Raw genomic sequence first — 18,172 nt, 5'->3', positions numbered from 1 at the left:
TTTTACTGTACAATAATTCTCAGGTACGCCAATTTTTCAATCTTAGGAGATCTGATATTTTTAAGCATTAGTTCCCCCAGTCCGCATGGCCATAATTTAAACTGGAAGAATAAAACATGTCCTATTGACGCCAGCAAATTTGAATTACACAACAATCACAATGATCCTCGGTAATTCCAAACAGCTAATAAGTTCAGCAAGAGATTTGTAAGGCCACAACTATTGCAAGTCTGTCAGACAAGCCTGTGATATGTCAACTTCGAGAGACTGATTAAAATAACAGAATACTCACAAATGGTGTATTTACACAACACCCATCAATTTCATATTCAGCCAAACACCCAGTGCAAGTATGTCTCTGCTTATTGATTGCAGCAGTAGTTTATTATTTTATTATCTTAAATTGACAACAAACTATTACATGGTTTCGGACTAGATATAGTCTTGACCAATTTTCACGTGACATTTTTTACTCTTAAAAGGTATAATTACATGTCACTGACGGGGATTTATTTTGCAAGGTTTTCATAGAGCAGACAATGAAAATGGTGCATGGCCTGCTCAACCGTTGGAGCATATCTGCCCACACGATATGCTGGGGACTGGAGGCCCTTCTGGACACCTTCACACAACACAATATCTTCTATCTGCTCATACAACAACCAAATGTGGGTATATTGCAACTTGAAGATTTAATCAACCCTGTAAAACCAATGCTTTTTACCTGCACTTTCTCACTATCTTGTAAACTTTTTTCTATGAAATCTTTGTCATCCTGCTCAGTAAAAGAGAAGGCAGTAGGCGTTACTGCGTTAGTGTTTTAAATTGACTGCAATTGTTTTTATAAGTATTTATTTATTTTCTAACCTCGGTAATTTGTGGAGTGAAAACCCAGAAACTAAAAGGCTCAATCCTTTTGAGAATGGAGCCATCAATATGAGCATAAATCGTGAATTAATTTCTTGAAAACAATATATTAATTAAAGTCTCGAGGCTTCACTATGTTATACACAGAATCCATCAAAGCAAGATGATGTGTGGTTTTAATATTTCCATGAAGTCATTCAAAGTATGTCAGCAAAGATCTGAACTTCTCATGTCCTAACATTCCATACCCTATTCATTAACCAACAACTCTTTCCCGCTGAAGCCCCTAATGGTGGCTTTTTTCTTCATAATTAACCCCATATACAGATATGCAATGGGTACAATGGGGTCGATAGTGTAGTAAGTTAACACCAAGTCAATTTAGAGATAATATCAGGCATATGCTTAAATAACAAGAAATTACCTTCAGAGAATGTTCAAGATAGTAGTCAAATATTACTTGACATTTGTTGGGTCCTAGTGGAACCACAAGATTGGTGTCCATCCAAGGTCCATACCTATCAAGGCAGCAAACACCCCAAGTTATGAAAGCATGCTAATTTGCAAAAAATAAATACAGGGAATATACCAAAAAAGCTTGTTTAAATCAATAAATGACTAAAAAATTGATCAACCAATTGCCTAAACAACAAAGCAAGCACCTATTTATCATGAAGTTAGGGTAAACAAAAGCATATATAGCTTTTCTTCCAAGTCGATCATAATTCCCTTTGTTTTTCTCTGAGCTGCCTTCACAACTTTGGATGCTAACCCTTTCAAACATCTGTCTCACTCATAACCATCCTTTAGTACATAAGCAATCTCTGGTATCAAAGAACTACTAAAAATCCAGTTCCAAAAGTGTTATATAATTTTAGCTCACTGGAGCAAATTATTTTGGATAATATACTGATCTAGGAAGATAAAGAGAATTATTTATTTTGGTTGGAGCATAAAAGGATGAAAGTTACATGTAACAAGGGATTAAAAAAACATCTACATGACTGGATTTTTCATGCTACAGTTCAATAGCATGTAAAATAAAGAGATTTTATAAAAGATAGCACAGAAGCATACTGTGATAGAATAGGAGTCCAGCTTAAGACCAGATGCAAGGCCTTTATGTGCATATGGCACATGATAGCCACCATCTAAGTAGTTATCACAGAATACCTGCAAAAGGAGACCCCAAAATTACCAAAGTTTTAGCACCTTGAATCATACATAAAAATAAATTACATTGTGTATAATAATAATAATAAAAAAAACCTGGCAAAATTTTCGTTCACATAATCATAAAGAAAATGAAATTGTACCCCAAGTAATAAATGTAACTTTCAGGGAAAAAAAATCTATTGAAGCAGAGAGTCAATTCTCACCTTCCAATTGCATTCAATTGTGTATTCACGTCTACAAACATAACTTAGTGAAGAATCAACTCCATTGGTACTCAGTATTTCTGAAGAGCTACCAAGCCATTCCTTTGACACATTATGGCTATCAACTTCCTTCTTAGAAAGATTCTCTTTTTCCAAATTGAGAAGAACAAAAGGTCCCCAGGTAGCTACTTTCATTGGCAAAAGGCCAAAATCCTACCCTTCATGGTCACAGAAATCAGTCGACATTTTCCCTCTGCGAAATATATACTACAAGTAACTAATCATATAACATATCTGCATACATTTACATTGAAATTTCGCATTCCTGATATTCTAGTTGCCTTGAGAAGTGCTCCATTGAATCCATATGTCCACCCCTGCAGAAATCTGTCTTTTAATATCTAATTTTCCAAAACAAAGAAAAAAAAGGAAGTAAAAATAGAAACCTATAATGAGAAAGGATCAGATCATGATAACAAATTAACAAGCATTACCCATGAAGGAAAGCTTTACAATTGTGCTTTCAACCTCACAAGGATTGAAATATAAAAAAGGAGGGGAGATCTATAGACCATAGAATAAAAATAAATGCTAATATGAGTATTTAGTACTGTTGGTAAACTCACATGATAAGGGCAGACAAAGCAGGACTTCTTTCCACTTCCATAAGCAAGAAGAGAAGCATGATGACGACAGACATTGTGAAAGGCACGGACAATGCCACTATCATCTCGACAGACCACATATTCCACATCTCCTAGTCTGCAACATTTAATCTCCAATTGGTTCTCAGAAGCTTGGAAGAAAAGAACATGAATAGAGTGGGCAACTTTTTAAGTCACTCTCCTAAATATCCTTTTCCCCTTCCAAGAACCAAATGGAGCTGCAGTTAGACAACTTCATTAACAACATATGTAAATACAACAAATTACAATATGAACTGGAGTCTATGCATTTCTGTTTGAGACAAAATAGATGGATTAAAAAGAAAACCTTCCAGTGAAATAGTCACGGGGATCCTTTATCTGCTCTGTGGATCCTGGTTATAAAAATTGAGTGAAACTTGAGAATTTTTGGCTGGCAAAAAATCCCATAAGATTCATTGTAGAAGAACATAATTCAATTAGCACTTAGCAATGTCTAGAACTAGTATCTTTTACTCCCTAGTTTTACTTCCAAACAGGAAGGATCATATGTGCAAATAGAGATAATGGTTTACATCCACTACATATAAAATAGGCCAAATGACCTATTTGGTCATTTATCTTTTTTTTTTGTTCAGTTTAATTCTTTATCTTTTTAAAAGTTCATTTTAGTCCTTTATCTTATCTTTTTAATTGATTCAAAATGGTTCTTCAGTCAGTTTTACGTTAACACCATTAATAATATTCAAATAGCAGCCGTTAAAAGCCGCTACAAAACCAAAAATAGAAAGAAAAAAAAAAACAGCAGCGCAGTATTAATGTTGCTCGTGACACAATGTTTCATCCTTCAAGAAACCTAATCCCGTTTTCCCAAATTGTAAATCACAACCTCTAATTTCTTGTCACAGCAAAATTATACCTACTATTCAATGATGCTGGATGGAATTAAACCCTCTCACATAACCTACTTTGTTGGATGCAGGCCGTGGCAGGAGAAATCATGGGGTTGTGGTCAAGGTTGGTCTTGACTATTGAAAGTAATTTATATGTCATTAATGCTCTTTTGTTCATGTATGCTAAGTGTGAGCTTAATGCTAAGTGTGGTCAAGGTTAATTTTACTACCATGATGGGTGGATTGGCACAGACAAATCAAGTCAAGGAAGCTGCAGAATTGTTTAGACTCATGTTGAGAAAAGGGATTCATGTTGATTTTGTGTCCTTGTACAGCATATTGGGTGTCTGTGCTAAGAGGGGAAAGGGATGTTTTTTTTATCAACCAAAAGAATGTAACTGGTTGCTTGGTATATGTATGCAAAAATTGGGGACATGGATAGTGCTGAGAAGGTTTTTGTTAACTTGAAGTCAAATCAGCAAAGTTTTGTTTCTTATTTTTTTCGTTGTGACATTTATTAGCTGCTGGTATTTGAAAATTACTAACGGACTAAACTGAAAAAAATAAAAATAAAGGACCAAATAACCCATTTGAGCTATAGAATACAAATGAAACTAATTGTCACAAAAACGTAGATGAAGTGGACCTCCAACTGCAATGCAATTAAGAAAAATGTTAGCAACATTCTCTCTGACAATCTCTTTTTAAGATGTTCTCTATGATTATTTATAAATTATTGGAAAGCACCAGTTTTGGTAGTTTTATTTATCATTTAATGATTATCTCTCTTGATTTATATTAAATGAAAAATGAATCCTATCAAAATTGATGATTTTTAATAAATTTTAATCAAAGAAAGGGAAAGTATTAAAGAGACTGCTGCTTGTATTCCTCAAGTAAGTAATATACTCAAATTCATGCCATGAGCAATCATCTTTCTTTCCTGCAAAGGTATGTCACCATACAATACACCATAAAAATAAATAACCCATTTTTCTTCTTCTTTTCAACCGTTCAAACTAATTATTGGATTCAAATTCTACATCTACACAATTTGTTTTCCTTTGTATTCCTAGCATGGTCGAAAAAGCAAAACAAAAATACCCAAAAAAAGAAGGGAAAAAAGGTTGAATTTTTGGGTAGAAAAAAACTGACCCACAACTTGCCAGCCTCTGTAGAAGACACGATCGAGCTCAAGGTGGAAGAAAGAGGGATGAGTGTACCATGATGTTGGGGGAGTAACGGCTTCCTCTATGGGAGTTTTGGGATTGAAGTGATGGACAAGTCTCTGAGTCTGAGATAGTTTGAGGTCTGAATTACGAATAGCGCAGCAAGTGAGTGTTGAATGTTTGTTTGGAAAATTAAGGTTCAGGAGTTGTCCTTGTCGGGGATTAGAAATAAAAGGTGTCAGCTGAATGTTCATCGCCATTTGCATCTGCATTTGTGTTCCTTTGACTTTGTTTCTGCCGTTTTTTATGTTAATAAAAAAAATGTTTAATTAAATTTTTACTGTATTTTAATTTTTAGTCTCTTAATTTTTTTGTTTATTTTTAATTTTTCATTTATTTTTATTGTTCAAAATATATAAAAATGAGAAATTAAAAATAAACAAAAGAATAATTAATCTTGAACAATAAAATAAATAAGAAATTAAAAATAAAATAAAAATAATAATGAAAAATTAATGAAAGATTAAAATTTATCAAAAAAATTTGAAGACTAAATATTAAGATCTAGAAAAAAAATTGAGGAAATAAAACTTAATTAATCCATAAAAAATTACTATTATATAATACACGAATAACAATAATTGTAAAAGGCGATATTAACTAACATAACATTTATTTCCCTCTAAAAATGAAAACAAAAACATTTCTTTCCCTAGGCATGCTTGGATGAGCTTGTTAATCAATGATTAGATTTCAGGAGATTGAACCGGAACTGTATATTATTGCTTCTCACGTAACGGAAAATTGAAACATGTGTCAATCATTTGAAACGGTTTCACAAACACACACTTAGTCATCTACAATCTTCAATCGACAAGTATAAAGATGTATCTGATACGATCATGGGACAAACAGCGTGTGTATATATGAAATAATAAGGCAGGAAAAACTAAAAATTAAAGATGTGATACAACGATTTTCACAATAATTTGTACATCGTTTTTGTGTTTATTTTTCCTTATTATATCATTTATTGCATATTAAATTTCTCTCTCTTTTATTTCTTTCTCTATAAATGATTGTATTGTAAAAGTAATATTTCTCAAAAAAATTGTGGAAGTATGAGTAAGGATCAACACCACTATCCGTATAATAAGAATAAACAGGTGGGTAATAGCTAACAGTATTAGGACTTCCATTCAATAAATTTCATTCTCACTTCATGGAAATTAACTTGCAGACTCTCTCGCTATGGAAATTAACTCTTATCATAGCCTTCTAAGAAATAAGAATAAATGTTCTCACCTTGGTATTCCTAAAAATGAAAAAAAAAAAAAAGATTATGTAAAACAAACAGATGCCCCTTTTTTACATATTACATGTGAAAGTAAATCTGTATGTGAAAACAGTTAGCATTAACTACTCAAAAACAAAAGTACCAACAGACTTTGAAGTTCGAATCATGAAAAAGAATCAAAAGCATAGTAAGACCTTAATTATCTGTCGATAGGATTCACAAACACAGATCATGTAAACTAAAAGGATAATTTCATTAACGTTGTGGAGATGGCAATCACAGATTCAAGGGTACGGACAAAGTGTGATGGCGTGGAGCAAGGTGAAAGCAAGCATGCGATCATCTTTTAACCACTTAAATTTGATTTAATAATATTATTAGTATCTTTCTTTTAAAAATACCAACCACTTAGTTTTTTTTATTCATTTTACCCCTTTTTTTCTATTCATACTAACCATTTAGTTTTTTGTTATAGTTAAAACAACTAAAATAGGAATGCTTTTATATAAGATATTTTTTAAAAGTTATCAAAGAATTATTTTATATTATTTTATAAAATAATAGACTGTTTTAATAGAATATAAATATGTCTATTTATATCATTTTATACTTTAAAACTATTTTAATAGTTAGTTTTATTAAACACTTTTAATTTAATAAGTAAATTTTTTGAACTTTCAATTTTTAACTTTTATCTATCAACTAACTTTTTAATTTTTTACTTACTTTTCCGTTAATTTTATCAAATATAATATTTTTATTTTTATTTTTATTGAGGGTACAATAAATTGTGTTTCATTGGAAGAATCCTCGAAGGCTCAAATCTCCCCACTACTTGTTGTTGGTAGGTCTTTCCATATAAAAAAAAAAAAAAAAAAAGTCGTCGCTGCTATTCTTTGCTTTTGTCATTGTTCTATTTTTGTACTAATTAATTAACAAAGTCAACTTGTCAGGGATAAATACTAAAATTACTGTAAGGCACTTACAATTTTATTTAATAATACTTTTTTTTAATATTTTCCCAACATTTTCTAGAGTAAAAAAAGAAAAAAATACGAGATAAATGAGTGATGCAATTAAAAAGTATGATGAGAATTTTAAGCAAGAATAATAGTTGTAGTATTTTGTTTTGTTTTCCCTTTTTCTTCCCACTAATAATTGGTACCTTGAAGTCGCAATCACGATTATACAATTGATATAATATGACAACTAGAACTAGTGATCTGAAACTTGAACTAAAAGTATCTAGTTGTGACTTGTGAGTGTAGTACATCCGTATTAAATTACCATAATCATGCCTTCAATTTTCAAATTGAATTAATCAGACGACTTCGTGGATAAACATTTTGTGAAGGGTACAGTCAATTGTCTGTCACGATTTCTTTCAAAGGATTCTCAAATCCACCCACAACTTGTTATTGGTAATGGTAAGTCTTTTCGTAATTTTATTAAAATAACTCCTTTAGGATAAGGGTGAGATTTTGGAGAGCAAAAAATATTTTTTTTTTAAATAAAGAGGCTTATTTGTGTTTTTAAAAATAAATAAGCTAAAATATGAAGTTAATGTTTATTAATCATTTTATTATTATTAAAATTATTAAATTGGAGAATATTTAAAGATAATTCAATGCATGCTTAATTTTAAAAAATACTTTATACTATTTAACAAAATATTTTTATAACATACACTAATATACACATAATAACCAAGATTAAGATGATTCAAGTGAAATTGAGTTTAAACTTCTTAAATTAAGTTTTTGTGGATGAAAAAATATTATTGAAAAATAGATCTCACAAAAAATGATGTCAATTTTTTTAATACATTTTAATCTTTAACAAAGTCAATAAATATTATATTTACACTTATAATATATGGTAAAAAATATATGCACATAATGAAAGAATGATGACGGTATGAGTTTAGTTTTAAATTTATGAAATTAAATATCATTATATGAACTTTGAAAAAATAAATTAAATATTAAGTTATATCAAACATTTGTCAAAATTTACTTTTATAAACTTTGGATTTTTTCACAAAATAAATAGTTAATATATTTTTTATTATAAAACAATCAAAGTTATATTTGAGCTTCTAACTTCCTTTGTTGGGTCCACCTTTGATGGCCTGGTGGGAGCTAGGGTGAGATATCAACTTACCGTAAGTTAATGTTTATTTAATTTTAAGTTAAATTGTAATTTTAGTTTTTTATAATTTTAAATTCATAATTTTATTTTTTTTATTTTTAAATCAAGACATTTAATCTTTTTATTTTTAAAAAATAATTTTGTATTAAATATATTTTAATTTGATAATTTTTTTAAAAAATTAATAACTTTTGATTAATGATACATAAAAAATAATGTTAATATAATTAACTAAATAAAATAAGTATGATAATGATTTATTGTTTTATCTATAAATAGATGATCATGAGTTCAATTATAAAGAGATTAAATATCTTAATTTAAAAATAAAAAAAATTAAAAGTACAAATTTAAAATTATAAAAAAAATTAAAATTGTAATTTAGTCTTAACTTTAATTTGCATGCACTAATTTTTTTAGGATAATTCGTGTGTACTACTACCAGCAGTAAGAATTTGTTGGTAGCAGAAAGGTGAACACGTAGGTGATAAGCTCAAGTGAGTGAAGTGAGTAATTAATCAGTTTTTGGAGCGAAATTGTTTCCCCAATATGGATTAATCAGGTAGGCAGTAGGCCGACATGCAAAATCCAACTTTACGTAAATCCTAGAGATGTAATTTAGTCTTAATATATATATCACTGATTTTAATTGGATATGCGGCTCTCACATGCACATATAATTAATCCCGAGCCTAATACTTAAAACAATATCATTTTAGCTTTTTGTTGAAAGAGAATCTAATGAGCATTTAATTTAATATAATTTTATATATGTATTTTTTTTTCTCTCATAACTTACACAACAATTCCAAATGAACAGCAAAATACAACATATACAAGTTGATGTATCCGTGGACAACAACGAAATAAAATTGATAATCGTCTTTTTCAAATTGAGTAGATTAGCAAGTGATGGTATTAATGTATCTAGAGATTAGGGAATATATATATCTATAAACTTACTGCAAGTAACTCTTTTTATAATTACTTTTATTATAATTATTTTATTTTTTTAAAATCTAATGATTAATTAAGATCAATTAATTATTACAATCGTTAAATTTTAAAAAAATAAATAATGAAATTAAAGAATAACTTTATTAGAATAAGTTGATCCCTCCTCTAAATAGATAAAATTAAATTTAATTTTAGTTTAAGTTATACTTAGATCCATAAACAACATATGTTTTAATTCGCATTAACCGGGAGGAAGACATCAATAAAAATGAAAGAGGGTGTTTGAATTCAACCTAATTATAATTTGTGCGTCTTGTTTTCCGAATTAGTAAATAACAGAACTAGTAAGGCTAACTATTTATTTTCATATAATTAAAAATTATTAGAAATAAATGTTTTAAATTAATAATAACTATAGTAATAATGTTAAAATAACACTTACATAGGGGCAATCATAGATATACCTAAGCCAATCAACTCGACCTGACTAGAGAAAAAATAAATCAGATTAGATTGAATTCACAAGTTTTGATTTGATTAGATTTATATTAACCTAATTAAATCGGATTGAGTATCATATTTATCAATATCATACCTAACTCAATTATAAATATAAAAACAACGCATTATTCAGAAAAATAAAGGTTTCTCTTAATGTGATTTCTAAATATTTTTATAGAACAATTCTAACATTAAAAATGAGATGATATAAGATTTTTTTACTTATTTTAATGAAAACCTTATGAATTAAACCGAATATAATCAAGTCGGGCTATGTTAATGTTTTAAATTATCTCAAGACATGATTTAATAATTTTTATTGGATTGTTTTTTTTTATGGCATTGGATTGAATTTGGAATTCTCCAAATTCGATTGCCAAATTTACCAAATTTTTATTTTTAAGAAAAATGCTAGAAAATGGTTTAAAAATAAAAAGTGAAATTCTTTTATTGAAATTAATAATATATTATATTGTGATTTTTAATGTCTCAACTTAAACTTTTTACTTATTCATTTCTGTACTAGGCTAGTTAAGGTATTAGTTAGAAGGACCCATCTTTAATTATAGGTTTTTATATTAATATGTCATTACTTTGAGTAAAATTGAGTTTAAATTACTTAAATAAGATTTTATATTTATGCATTACAGATAAAAAAAAACATGATTTTTTATAACAAATTAATATTCATTATCAATAAAATTTATAAATATTTTAACTAATAACTTGGTAAAAAAAACATTTAGCATTTTATTTTCTTTGTTGAAAAATATTAGCATACACTCATTTTTTTTCTTCCATTTTATTTTTATTTGAATTTCTTCTTTTCACTTCAATCCCTTTCAAATGCAGTAGATATTTATCATTATTTTTCAATTTTCAATTTTTTTCCTCATTACAATATTTATCATATTTTTCGTTGTATCACATGGATGAATAGTAGTAGGTAAGTGAATTTGCTTAATTATGTACTAGTATGTGAATAGAAAAAAAGGAAAAGAAAAGAGGGGTTGACTTGATCAAAGTGGGGAACGTGGCCAAGCAAGTCCTAAACATACGGTTGTTGTACTTGTTTCTATCATACGTCACTGACCCGGCCACTCCGCTCTTCTCTTCCTTCTTATCCGTACGTCCTTTCTCCATATAACCACACTCTCTCTTCCTTAAGTTGCATCATATCATATCATATCATATCATTCTCTCTCTTTTCACATATCAAAGAAAAAGAAAATTAAGGAAATTCGGAAAGATGATGTACGAGCAGCAGCAACGATTTCATCATCAGCAACCGATGACAATGGATACGAGGAGGAAGAAGAAAGGATCATCAGGCGGCATAGAGGAAGCTGATGAGAGGCTTGAAATAGTGGACTTGAGTGGCATGTCCTTGGACTCCCTTCCCAACCCTTCTCTTAATTTAGCCACCATTTGCAAGTTGGACCTCTCTAATAACAATCTTCTGGTTCGTACCTTGCTAACATCTTTTTATTTTCAGACGTTAATTACAATTTCATTATCAATCCCTTTTTCTTCATTTCTAATTCCTTTCCCATAAAATGCCTCATTTACGTGTTTGTCATATATATAATCAATCATTGTTGATTCAAATAATATTAAACTTAATTTTTTAAGCAATATCTCGAATTTAAGTTTTGAATGAAAACATGATTAGAAGAGAATTTTTTTTTAAGGATGATTGATTAAACTTTTTTATAAAGATTAATCATCCTTAAATTGTATGAATATTCCGTATAATATACACAAAAATGAGGAGAGTTGGAAAGGACGTTTTCTGAATTTTTCCAGGTTCTGGGTGAAAGGTTAATTTTCAGAGTCTGCAAATTGGTTTTAAAATAATATTTTATATATAGAACATAATACATGGTTTTATTTGTAAGCCAATTAATATGTTAAACTCAGCATAAGAAATGCCAAGTTGTATGGGTAGGGTTGTTTTGATACAAGTTATATCTTCCTCCAACTACAGATATATATAGTACTACGGAGAAATATAGAGAAGGTAAAAAACCAGTTTTCCTTTCCACTTATTTTTCCTTTTCCTCAAAACGTACAGATAATTAAAGGGGAAGCTACTTATCAGATATTTTATGGTCAGTGCAGTGTTTATATTTATGTATATTTTGTTTCGGGATGTATTATATTTGTTGGATGTACAGTTCTTTTCACCTTCTTTTTTATTTTTATAATCCTCCCGTATTTGTTTATAATTTCTTTGAACAAACATTTACATAATAAAGAGAGAGATGTTAAATAAGAACACAGATGTCGTTAAAGGAGATAGACAATATAAAAAACAATATTGTAAATATATTATACAAATAATAATATATCTGTATTACTATGTGTTTTGTGTACATGTCTCTGCTGCTCAATCGTCTGCTAATTGAACGTACGCGTACAGGTTGTAGTGTATATTAATTAATTGATGTCTGATTTGATTATGTAGTCATATAAAAACAAAAAGATAACAAGTTGTATTAAGTAATAGTAGGATATATTTAATTACGGGTTTCAAATATAGTAGTATACACTATGGTCTATGGATGCACTAGCTTAGTTAATTAATTAGCTAGCAGCCATAACTTAATTTAAATGAATCCGAAGTGACCTGTCTTAAGTTGTTGTTTGGTTCGCCTTGAAGAAATGAATGTAATTTATTTTTAATATTGTGACAGAATATACCGGAGTCCTTAACGGCGAGACTGCTGAACATGGTGGTGTTGGACGTGCACTCCAATCAGCTTAGGTCCCTCCCAAATTCCATTGGCTGCCTCTATAAGCTCAAGGTTTTGAATGTCTCTGGCAACCTCATCGAATACCTTCCCAAAACAATTGAAAATTGCAGGTTCACCTTCTATTAATTGCATGCATGTTGCTTCATAGAATAAATAACGACTTTTCAATGTAATTAACAAAATTGAAATAGAGTTCCATTTTTAATAACAGGATGAGGTTAGTAATAGTATAACCCAGTACCAAGACGGTTACAGATCGAGAGCGAGAGAGGAAAACAAGAAACATGTAAATTATTAAGTCCGTATTTTAAAAGCCAAGGAATTGATATTATATATGATTTTTAAAACGTTCATATTGTTCACTACTTTTTTTTAAAGCAGCTTACGTTAGTCAAACAACACATAGTGCACGAAACAGTCCTTAGCACTTGAATAATTTGCATTTCCACCTTATGATATGTGGACTTCTTTAATTTGTGTCTGTGTGTTTTTTCTTTTATCTATTCTTCCCTTGATGCCAGGGCATCAAGGATATGCGTAAGAATAATCAAATCATACATCATGATTAGATTCGAAAGCTTTATAAGTTATAGATTATTAAACATGTACTGATTCATGGTAGGGAATAAACTTAAAGACATATCTACCCTATAATATTCTAAATAAGTTGTTTTGCACAAATCATTAGATTACTTTTTTTTGTTGCAATTAGTTAATAACATAAAAATAAGTAAAACAAAAGTAAGAAAAATAAAATATAAAAAAATTAAAATCATAAATATATTAAAATTTTATTCAATATATATGAGTCTCATGCATATTCTATAAAATGGGACATGTGTAAGAAAAACCTCCGTAGAAAAGAAAAAAAAAAAGGATTTTTTTAAGCATTCATTCATTGTGGGCCGTTGTCACAAATAGCGGGCAAGAATAAAAATCCTCCATTTTCTTTGGGTGTCATTATAATTACTTGACCTTATATTAAATAAAAAAACAGAAGATGGAGGACACCTAGCTAAAACAATTCTTTAATCAAATGGAGAAAAAGTCAATCAATAATTGATTATCCCGTGAAAAACCATTATTCTTCTTCCCACAAATTTTCTCTGGTATAATATTCGTTGAAACATCTTAATCCCAGCTAAGAAAGAATCACCAGACATCACACCAACGACAATAGATATTTGCGCACCCACGTTTAAACGAAAGCAACAAACAATACCATCAATAACCACATAGAACTCTGGTATATATCTTTCCAAACATAATTATCAAAATTCACATGTTTTCAATCGTCACACAAATTCATTAATATGTAATTTTCTTAAAAATTAAAACTCATGGTTGATCAGACTAGATTATACATTTTGTACGTAAATATTTTTGGCTAAACTAATACATGTAATGTAACATTGAGTTGAGCAGAAGCTTAGAAGAGTTGAATGCAAACTTCAACAAGTTGATCCAGCTGCCAGACACGATAGGGTACGAGCTGAAAAACCTGAAGAAGCTATCAGTGAACTCCAACAAGCTGGTGTTCCTTCCTCGGTCGACCTCTCACCTGACTGCACTGAGGATTCTGGACGCGCGTTTGAACTGCCTAAGGTCTCTCCCAGAAGACCTGGAGAATCTGATAAACCTGGAAACCCTAAACGTGAGCCAGAACTTCCAGTACCTGGACTCCCTCCCCTACTCGGTGGGATTCCTCTTGTCCCTCGTGGAACTCGACGTTAGCTACAACAAGATCAGGGCCCTGCCGGACTCCATCGGATGCCTGAAGAAGCTGCAGAAGATTAGCGTGGAAGGGAACCCTCTGAGTTCGCCGCCGCCGGAGCTGGTGGAGCAGGGGTTGCATGCGGTGAAGGAGTACCTGTGCCAGAAGATGAACGCCGGACATCAAAGTCCCACCACTAATAATAAGAAGTCTAAGTCTTGGGTGGGGAGGTTGGTCAGGTATGGAACCTTCAATGGAATTGGACAAAGCAGAGCTGCTGGGGCCCGCGAGGAACGCGAGGCTTTCATCGTGCCTGATTATAGACCCATCGATGGCCTTGCTTCTCCACGCTACATGGGAATGTTCTCGCCTCGTCGCCTCTTCTCACCTCGTACTTACTTCACCAATTGACCCTCATCAACGTCTTGTTATAACTATGTAGGGTGGACAAGGAAATGATGGTCGGCTAGTTCCTGAGACCTTGTTAGCCCATTGTGCTTCATGGATGAACAGGGTCTATTAGATAGTACCAACAAAAAAAAAAAAAGGAAAAGAAAGATACCTATAATAATCTGGCTCTGTTATCAGTGGTATTTTAATAAACTTCATTCACGCTGTTGTGGCGATTGTCTTAAGTGTGTTTTGTTCATTGGCAGCACACTTTCTAAATGGATATCCTGAAGCATTCACAATAACAAAGCAAACAAAATATTTACTAATGAGTGATGATATATATATGTGGACACTTTTAAGTATTATATACTCTACATCTATAATTTCTTTTTATTTTTCTCTTTCTATCATATTTTAACCTCTGTTATACTTACACTTCTCTTCCTAGGTACTATTAAATGTCCATTGATAAATTTCCTTTACGAATATATTCTATTTTATCTCGAAGAGAATGTTCACACATGTATTTAAAAGACTGATTTCACGACTGCCGAATCATTTCTAAGAGAGATTCCAATTAAACAATAATAAAGGCCCACTAATCAACGTGAGAGGGGTGTAACTCTGCACATATTTCGATAATTTAGTATTGAAGTCAAAGGAAGAAGCATAAAAAAAAAAAAAGATGAACATACGTAACTTGTAAGTATATCCTCGCTTGGGAGACCAAGAATGTAATGAAAGTATGGAACTGCTGTAACTCTCCTTAAGAAACCAACAGTAGACTTGCAACTTGACTAAGATTTAAAATGAACACAATTTAACTTGTCTCTTGGACTCCCAGTGTCTCAGCTAGATAACTTGTGTTGACCAAACCTAATCAAGAACCTGTTGGTGGACCGTAAGCGAGTTTGCAAATTGCAACTCAATATTTTTCCCCAATCGGTTGGTCTTTCCTCCCAGTAAACTTAAAGCCCCCAGGAGAGCACTTCTGTGACCTTGGCTTTCATGATATGATTGTCTTCTTCTCTTCTCAATTTTGAATGAAGAGTATTTGCCTGTGACTGTACTAACATGGATGTTAAGTGTTCATCAAATTCTCTCTTAACACGATACTGAAATTTTTCCTTTCAACATTACATTTTTCTTTTCTTTTTGAAATAGACGGGGAATAAGCTGTTAGGGAAGGGAAATGCATACAATGTTTAATTCTTGTACAGGGAAATAGAGATGGCCCTTCAAAATGGGCCCCTACATTGTTGATTATACCAAGACTTACCATGGCATAAGTCGTATGAAAGAGGGTTCTTTCTCCCAGAGGAAAATCCCGGGTTAATATTTATAGTCAGCTTTTGTCAAATGACAAAGATTTGTGCATAGAGTGTGGGCATTTTCATGGACCCTAAAAACAGGTGTGGATATTTCCATGGCAGAGATACAAATATACAAGGGAGAGACAGTGAACAAATAAAAAATTATTATGCAGACGTAAAAAATGAACAAATCTGCAAGTCAATGCTGGAAATGTTAAAAAGCCACAGCAACGGAGTTAGTATTATGAATGCCAAATATTATCCTCCTCAAACATTTGAGACTGAAGGTTTAAACTACTCATGTGGTCCATCAGACTATTCATTATCAAAAGCATGTCTGTCATTCTGCTGTTTGACTTATCTTGTGCTTCAAATCTATGGACTTTGCTTTTTACTTCAACCCAACTACAACCAGGATTTGGTTTTAGACCTTTGTCTTTCATTGATTTTCGCACTCTAGCTACCTTATTCCACCAACCAACTCTTGCATAGAGATTTGCTAGCTGTTGAAGTGTTGCTGAGCACCCTGGTTCCATCAATAACCTATTCTCTGCTGCCTCGATGCCAATCGGAACACTTCCATGAAGCCTAGAGGAAGAAAGCAGTGAACCCCATACTACAGCATTGGGAAAAATAGGCATATTTTGGATGAAATCACGAGCCTCCAGAAGTAAACCAGCCCGACCAAGAAGATCTACAATGCAAGAATAATGATCTAGCCCAGGCTGCACACCATGCTCAACCATGGAATTAAAGTAAACTTGACCTTCTTTGACAAGACCTCCATGCCGACATGAGGATAAAACACCAAGGTAAGTAACAGCATCAGGATTAACACCTTGCTTTATCATCTCTTCAAAGAGATTAATTGCCTCTTGTGCAAGCCCATGCTGTGCATAGCCACTGATCATGGTGTTCCACGTGACAACATCCCTGCTCACCATATTTTCAAATATGTGCAAGGCATCATCAATTGCCCCACATTTAGAATACATGGAAATGAGAGCATTGTCGATGTGGAGGTAAGAATGAAAGCCCATTCGAATTATTTGACAATGAGCACATCTCCCATGTCCCAGTGCTCCACTGCCCATACAAGCACTCAGAAGACTGGTGTACGTGAAATAATTTGGTCTCAAATCTGAACCCCTCATTTGTTGGAAGAGCTCCAAGCACATGTCAACATGCCATTCTTGTGCAAACCCAGCAATAATTGCTGTCCATGAAACTACATTTCTGACAGGCATTTCTTCAAACACACGGCATGCATCACCCAAAAAGGCACACCTGCTGTACAAACTTATCAAAGAACTTCCAACATAAACACTGGCAACGAACCCAGTTGTTATTGCTAGGCAGTGATACTGAATTCCTCCCCAAAGGTCACGCTTGGAACCACATGAACTCACGGCTTGCGACAAGAAGAACACATCAACTCCGAACCCTTGTTCCATATGTAGAACAGAGGACTCAATAGTTATTTCAGCTGTAGTCCCATTAGTAGCTGAATTGTGACCAAGAGGAATTGTTACATAGTTTTCCAACATGTCATCAATAAGCCTAAGATGACTTTGACGACGGTCAACAGTAGTACCACGTTTTTGGGACGATAGAAGGTTAAGGACCCTCTGTGCAATAGCTAAGCCTTTGCTTGATCTCGTGGTTGACGATCTGTGGGAAGAGAAAAAAAGCCTAAAAATTTGATTTTTAAGACAAAATGTTGGCTTTCTAGTGAGGAATGCATTCATTGCTTGATTCCTGCTGGTCGAGAAGAACATGATATTATGGGACCAAACCTAAAATTCAGAAAATAAAAACAGTATCAATTAATTTTTATTTTTTTATAGTTTTGGTAAATAAGTTCTGAAAAAAAAATCCTAAATTGATCAAAAAAGCGCTTTTTACAATTAGTAAAGTGCCTCTTCTGCCGTCACATTGAATGGGTATATGGAGACGACACCGTTTTTGGTGGATAAACAACAAGACAACGTTAAACTGGATGTCTTGTCATGTGAAAAGGTATTAAGGGGTCGCCGACAGCTGCCATTCTCCACCATCACCGGCATAATCCACGTGTCCATCTTCCTTTTTCTCCTAAACTTTTGTCTCTTTTTATTTATTGTCTTCTCTCACACCCA

General features: G+C 32.0%; 4 protein-coding genes across 9 annotated transcripts in view; 2 read left to right on the top strand and 2 right to left on the bottom strand.

The window, feature by feature from the left end:
• The window catches only part of LOC114393717 (calcium-transporting ATPase 8, plasma membrane-type-like), a 29,900-nt gene extending 25,576 nt beyond the window's left edge, over positions 1-4,324 (top strand). The window contains exons 35-37 of one of the 3 annotated variants that reach the window (XR_003662584.1): positions 24-350; positions 522-668; positions 3,873-4,324. The gene's annotated coding sequence lies outside the window, so the exon portion shown is untranslated. Of the gene's footprint in view, positions 1-23; positions 351-521; positions 830-3,872 lie in introns of those variants that run through there. The other 2 variants (XR_003662583.1, XR_003662585.1) reach the window with 2 other exon arrangements.
• On the bottom strand, positions 269-5,255 carry LOC114393718 (choline monooxygenase, chloroplastic). 4 transcript variants are annotated; one of them, XM_028355133.1, is made up of 10 exons: positions 4,939-5,255; positions 3,240-3,285; positions 2,873-3,008; positions 2,555-2,647; positions 2,247-2,459; positions 1,945-2,040; positions 1,530-1,651; positions 1,292-1,385; positions 725-775; positions 269-647 (listed from the first exon to the last, which is right to left on the bottom strand). In XM_028355133.1, the coding sequence occupies exons 1-10, from the start codon at positions 5,222-5,224 to the stop codon at positions 510-512; spliced, it is 1,275 nt and encodes a 424-aa protein (XP_028210934.1). In that variant the 5' UTR covers positions 5,225-5,255; the 3' UTR covers positions 269-509. The 4 variants fall into 4 exon arrangements, with proteins under 4 accessions (XP_028210934.1, XP_028210933.1, XP_028210936.1 ...); XM_028355132.1 differs by having other exon boundaries at positions 2,549-2,647; positions 4,939-5,254; XM_028355135.1 differs by having other exon boundaries at positions 2,555-2,623; positions 4,939-5,254.
• Positions 5,256-10,988: 5,733 nt separating this feature from the next.
• On the top strand, positions 10,989-15,095 carry LOC114393347 (plant intracellular Ras-group-related LRR protein 6-like). The gene is made up of 3 exons (XM_028354650.1): positions 10,989-11,320; positions 12,555-12,724; positions 14,040-15,095. Exons 1-3 carry the CDS (start codon positions 11,108-11,110, stop codon positions 14,737-14,739), a joined length of 1,083 nt encoding a protein of 360 aa, XP_028210451.1. The 5' UTR covers positions 10,989-11,107; the 3' UTR covers positions 14,740-15,095.
• LOC114393345 (pentatricopeptide repeat-containing protein At2g37320-like) lies at positions 14,716-18,026 on the bottom strand. The gene is made up of 3 exons (XM_028354646.1): positions 17,940-18,026; positions 15,422-17,830; positions 14,716-15,005 (listed from the first exon to the last, which is right to left on the bottom strand). Exon 2 carries the CDS (start codon positions 17,810-17,812, stop codon positions 16,277-16,279), a length of 1,536 nt encoding a protein of 511 aa, XP_028210447.1. The 5' UTR covers positions 17,813-17,830; positions 17,940-18,026; the 3' UTR covers positions 14,716-15,005; positions 15,422-16,276.
• Positions 18,027-18,172: the final 146 nt, after the last annotated feature.

The sequence above is a fragment of the Glycine soja genome, chromosome 17 (assembly GCF_004193775.1).
Source record: "Glycine soja cultivar W05 chromosome 17, ASM419377v2, whole genome shotgun sequence".
Classification (NCBI taxonomy): Eukaryota; Viridiplantae; Streptophyta; class Magnoliopsida; order Fabales; family Fabaceae; genus Glycine; species Glycine soja.
Note: the sequence above shows the minus strand (reverse complement) of the source record. Positions and strands in the feature narration are given on the sequence as shown.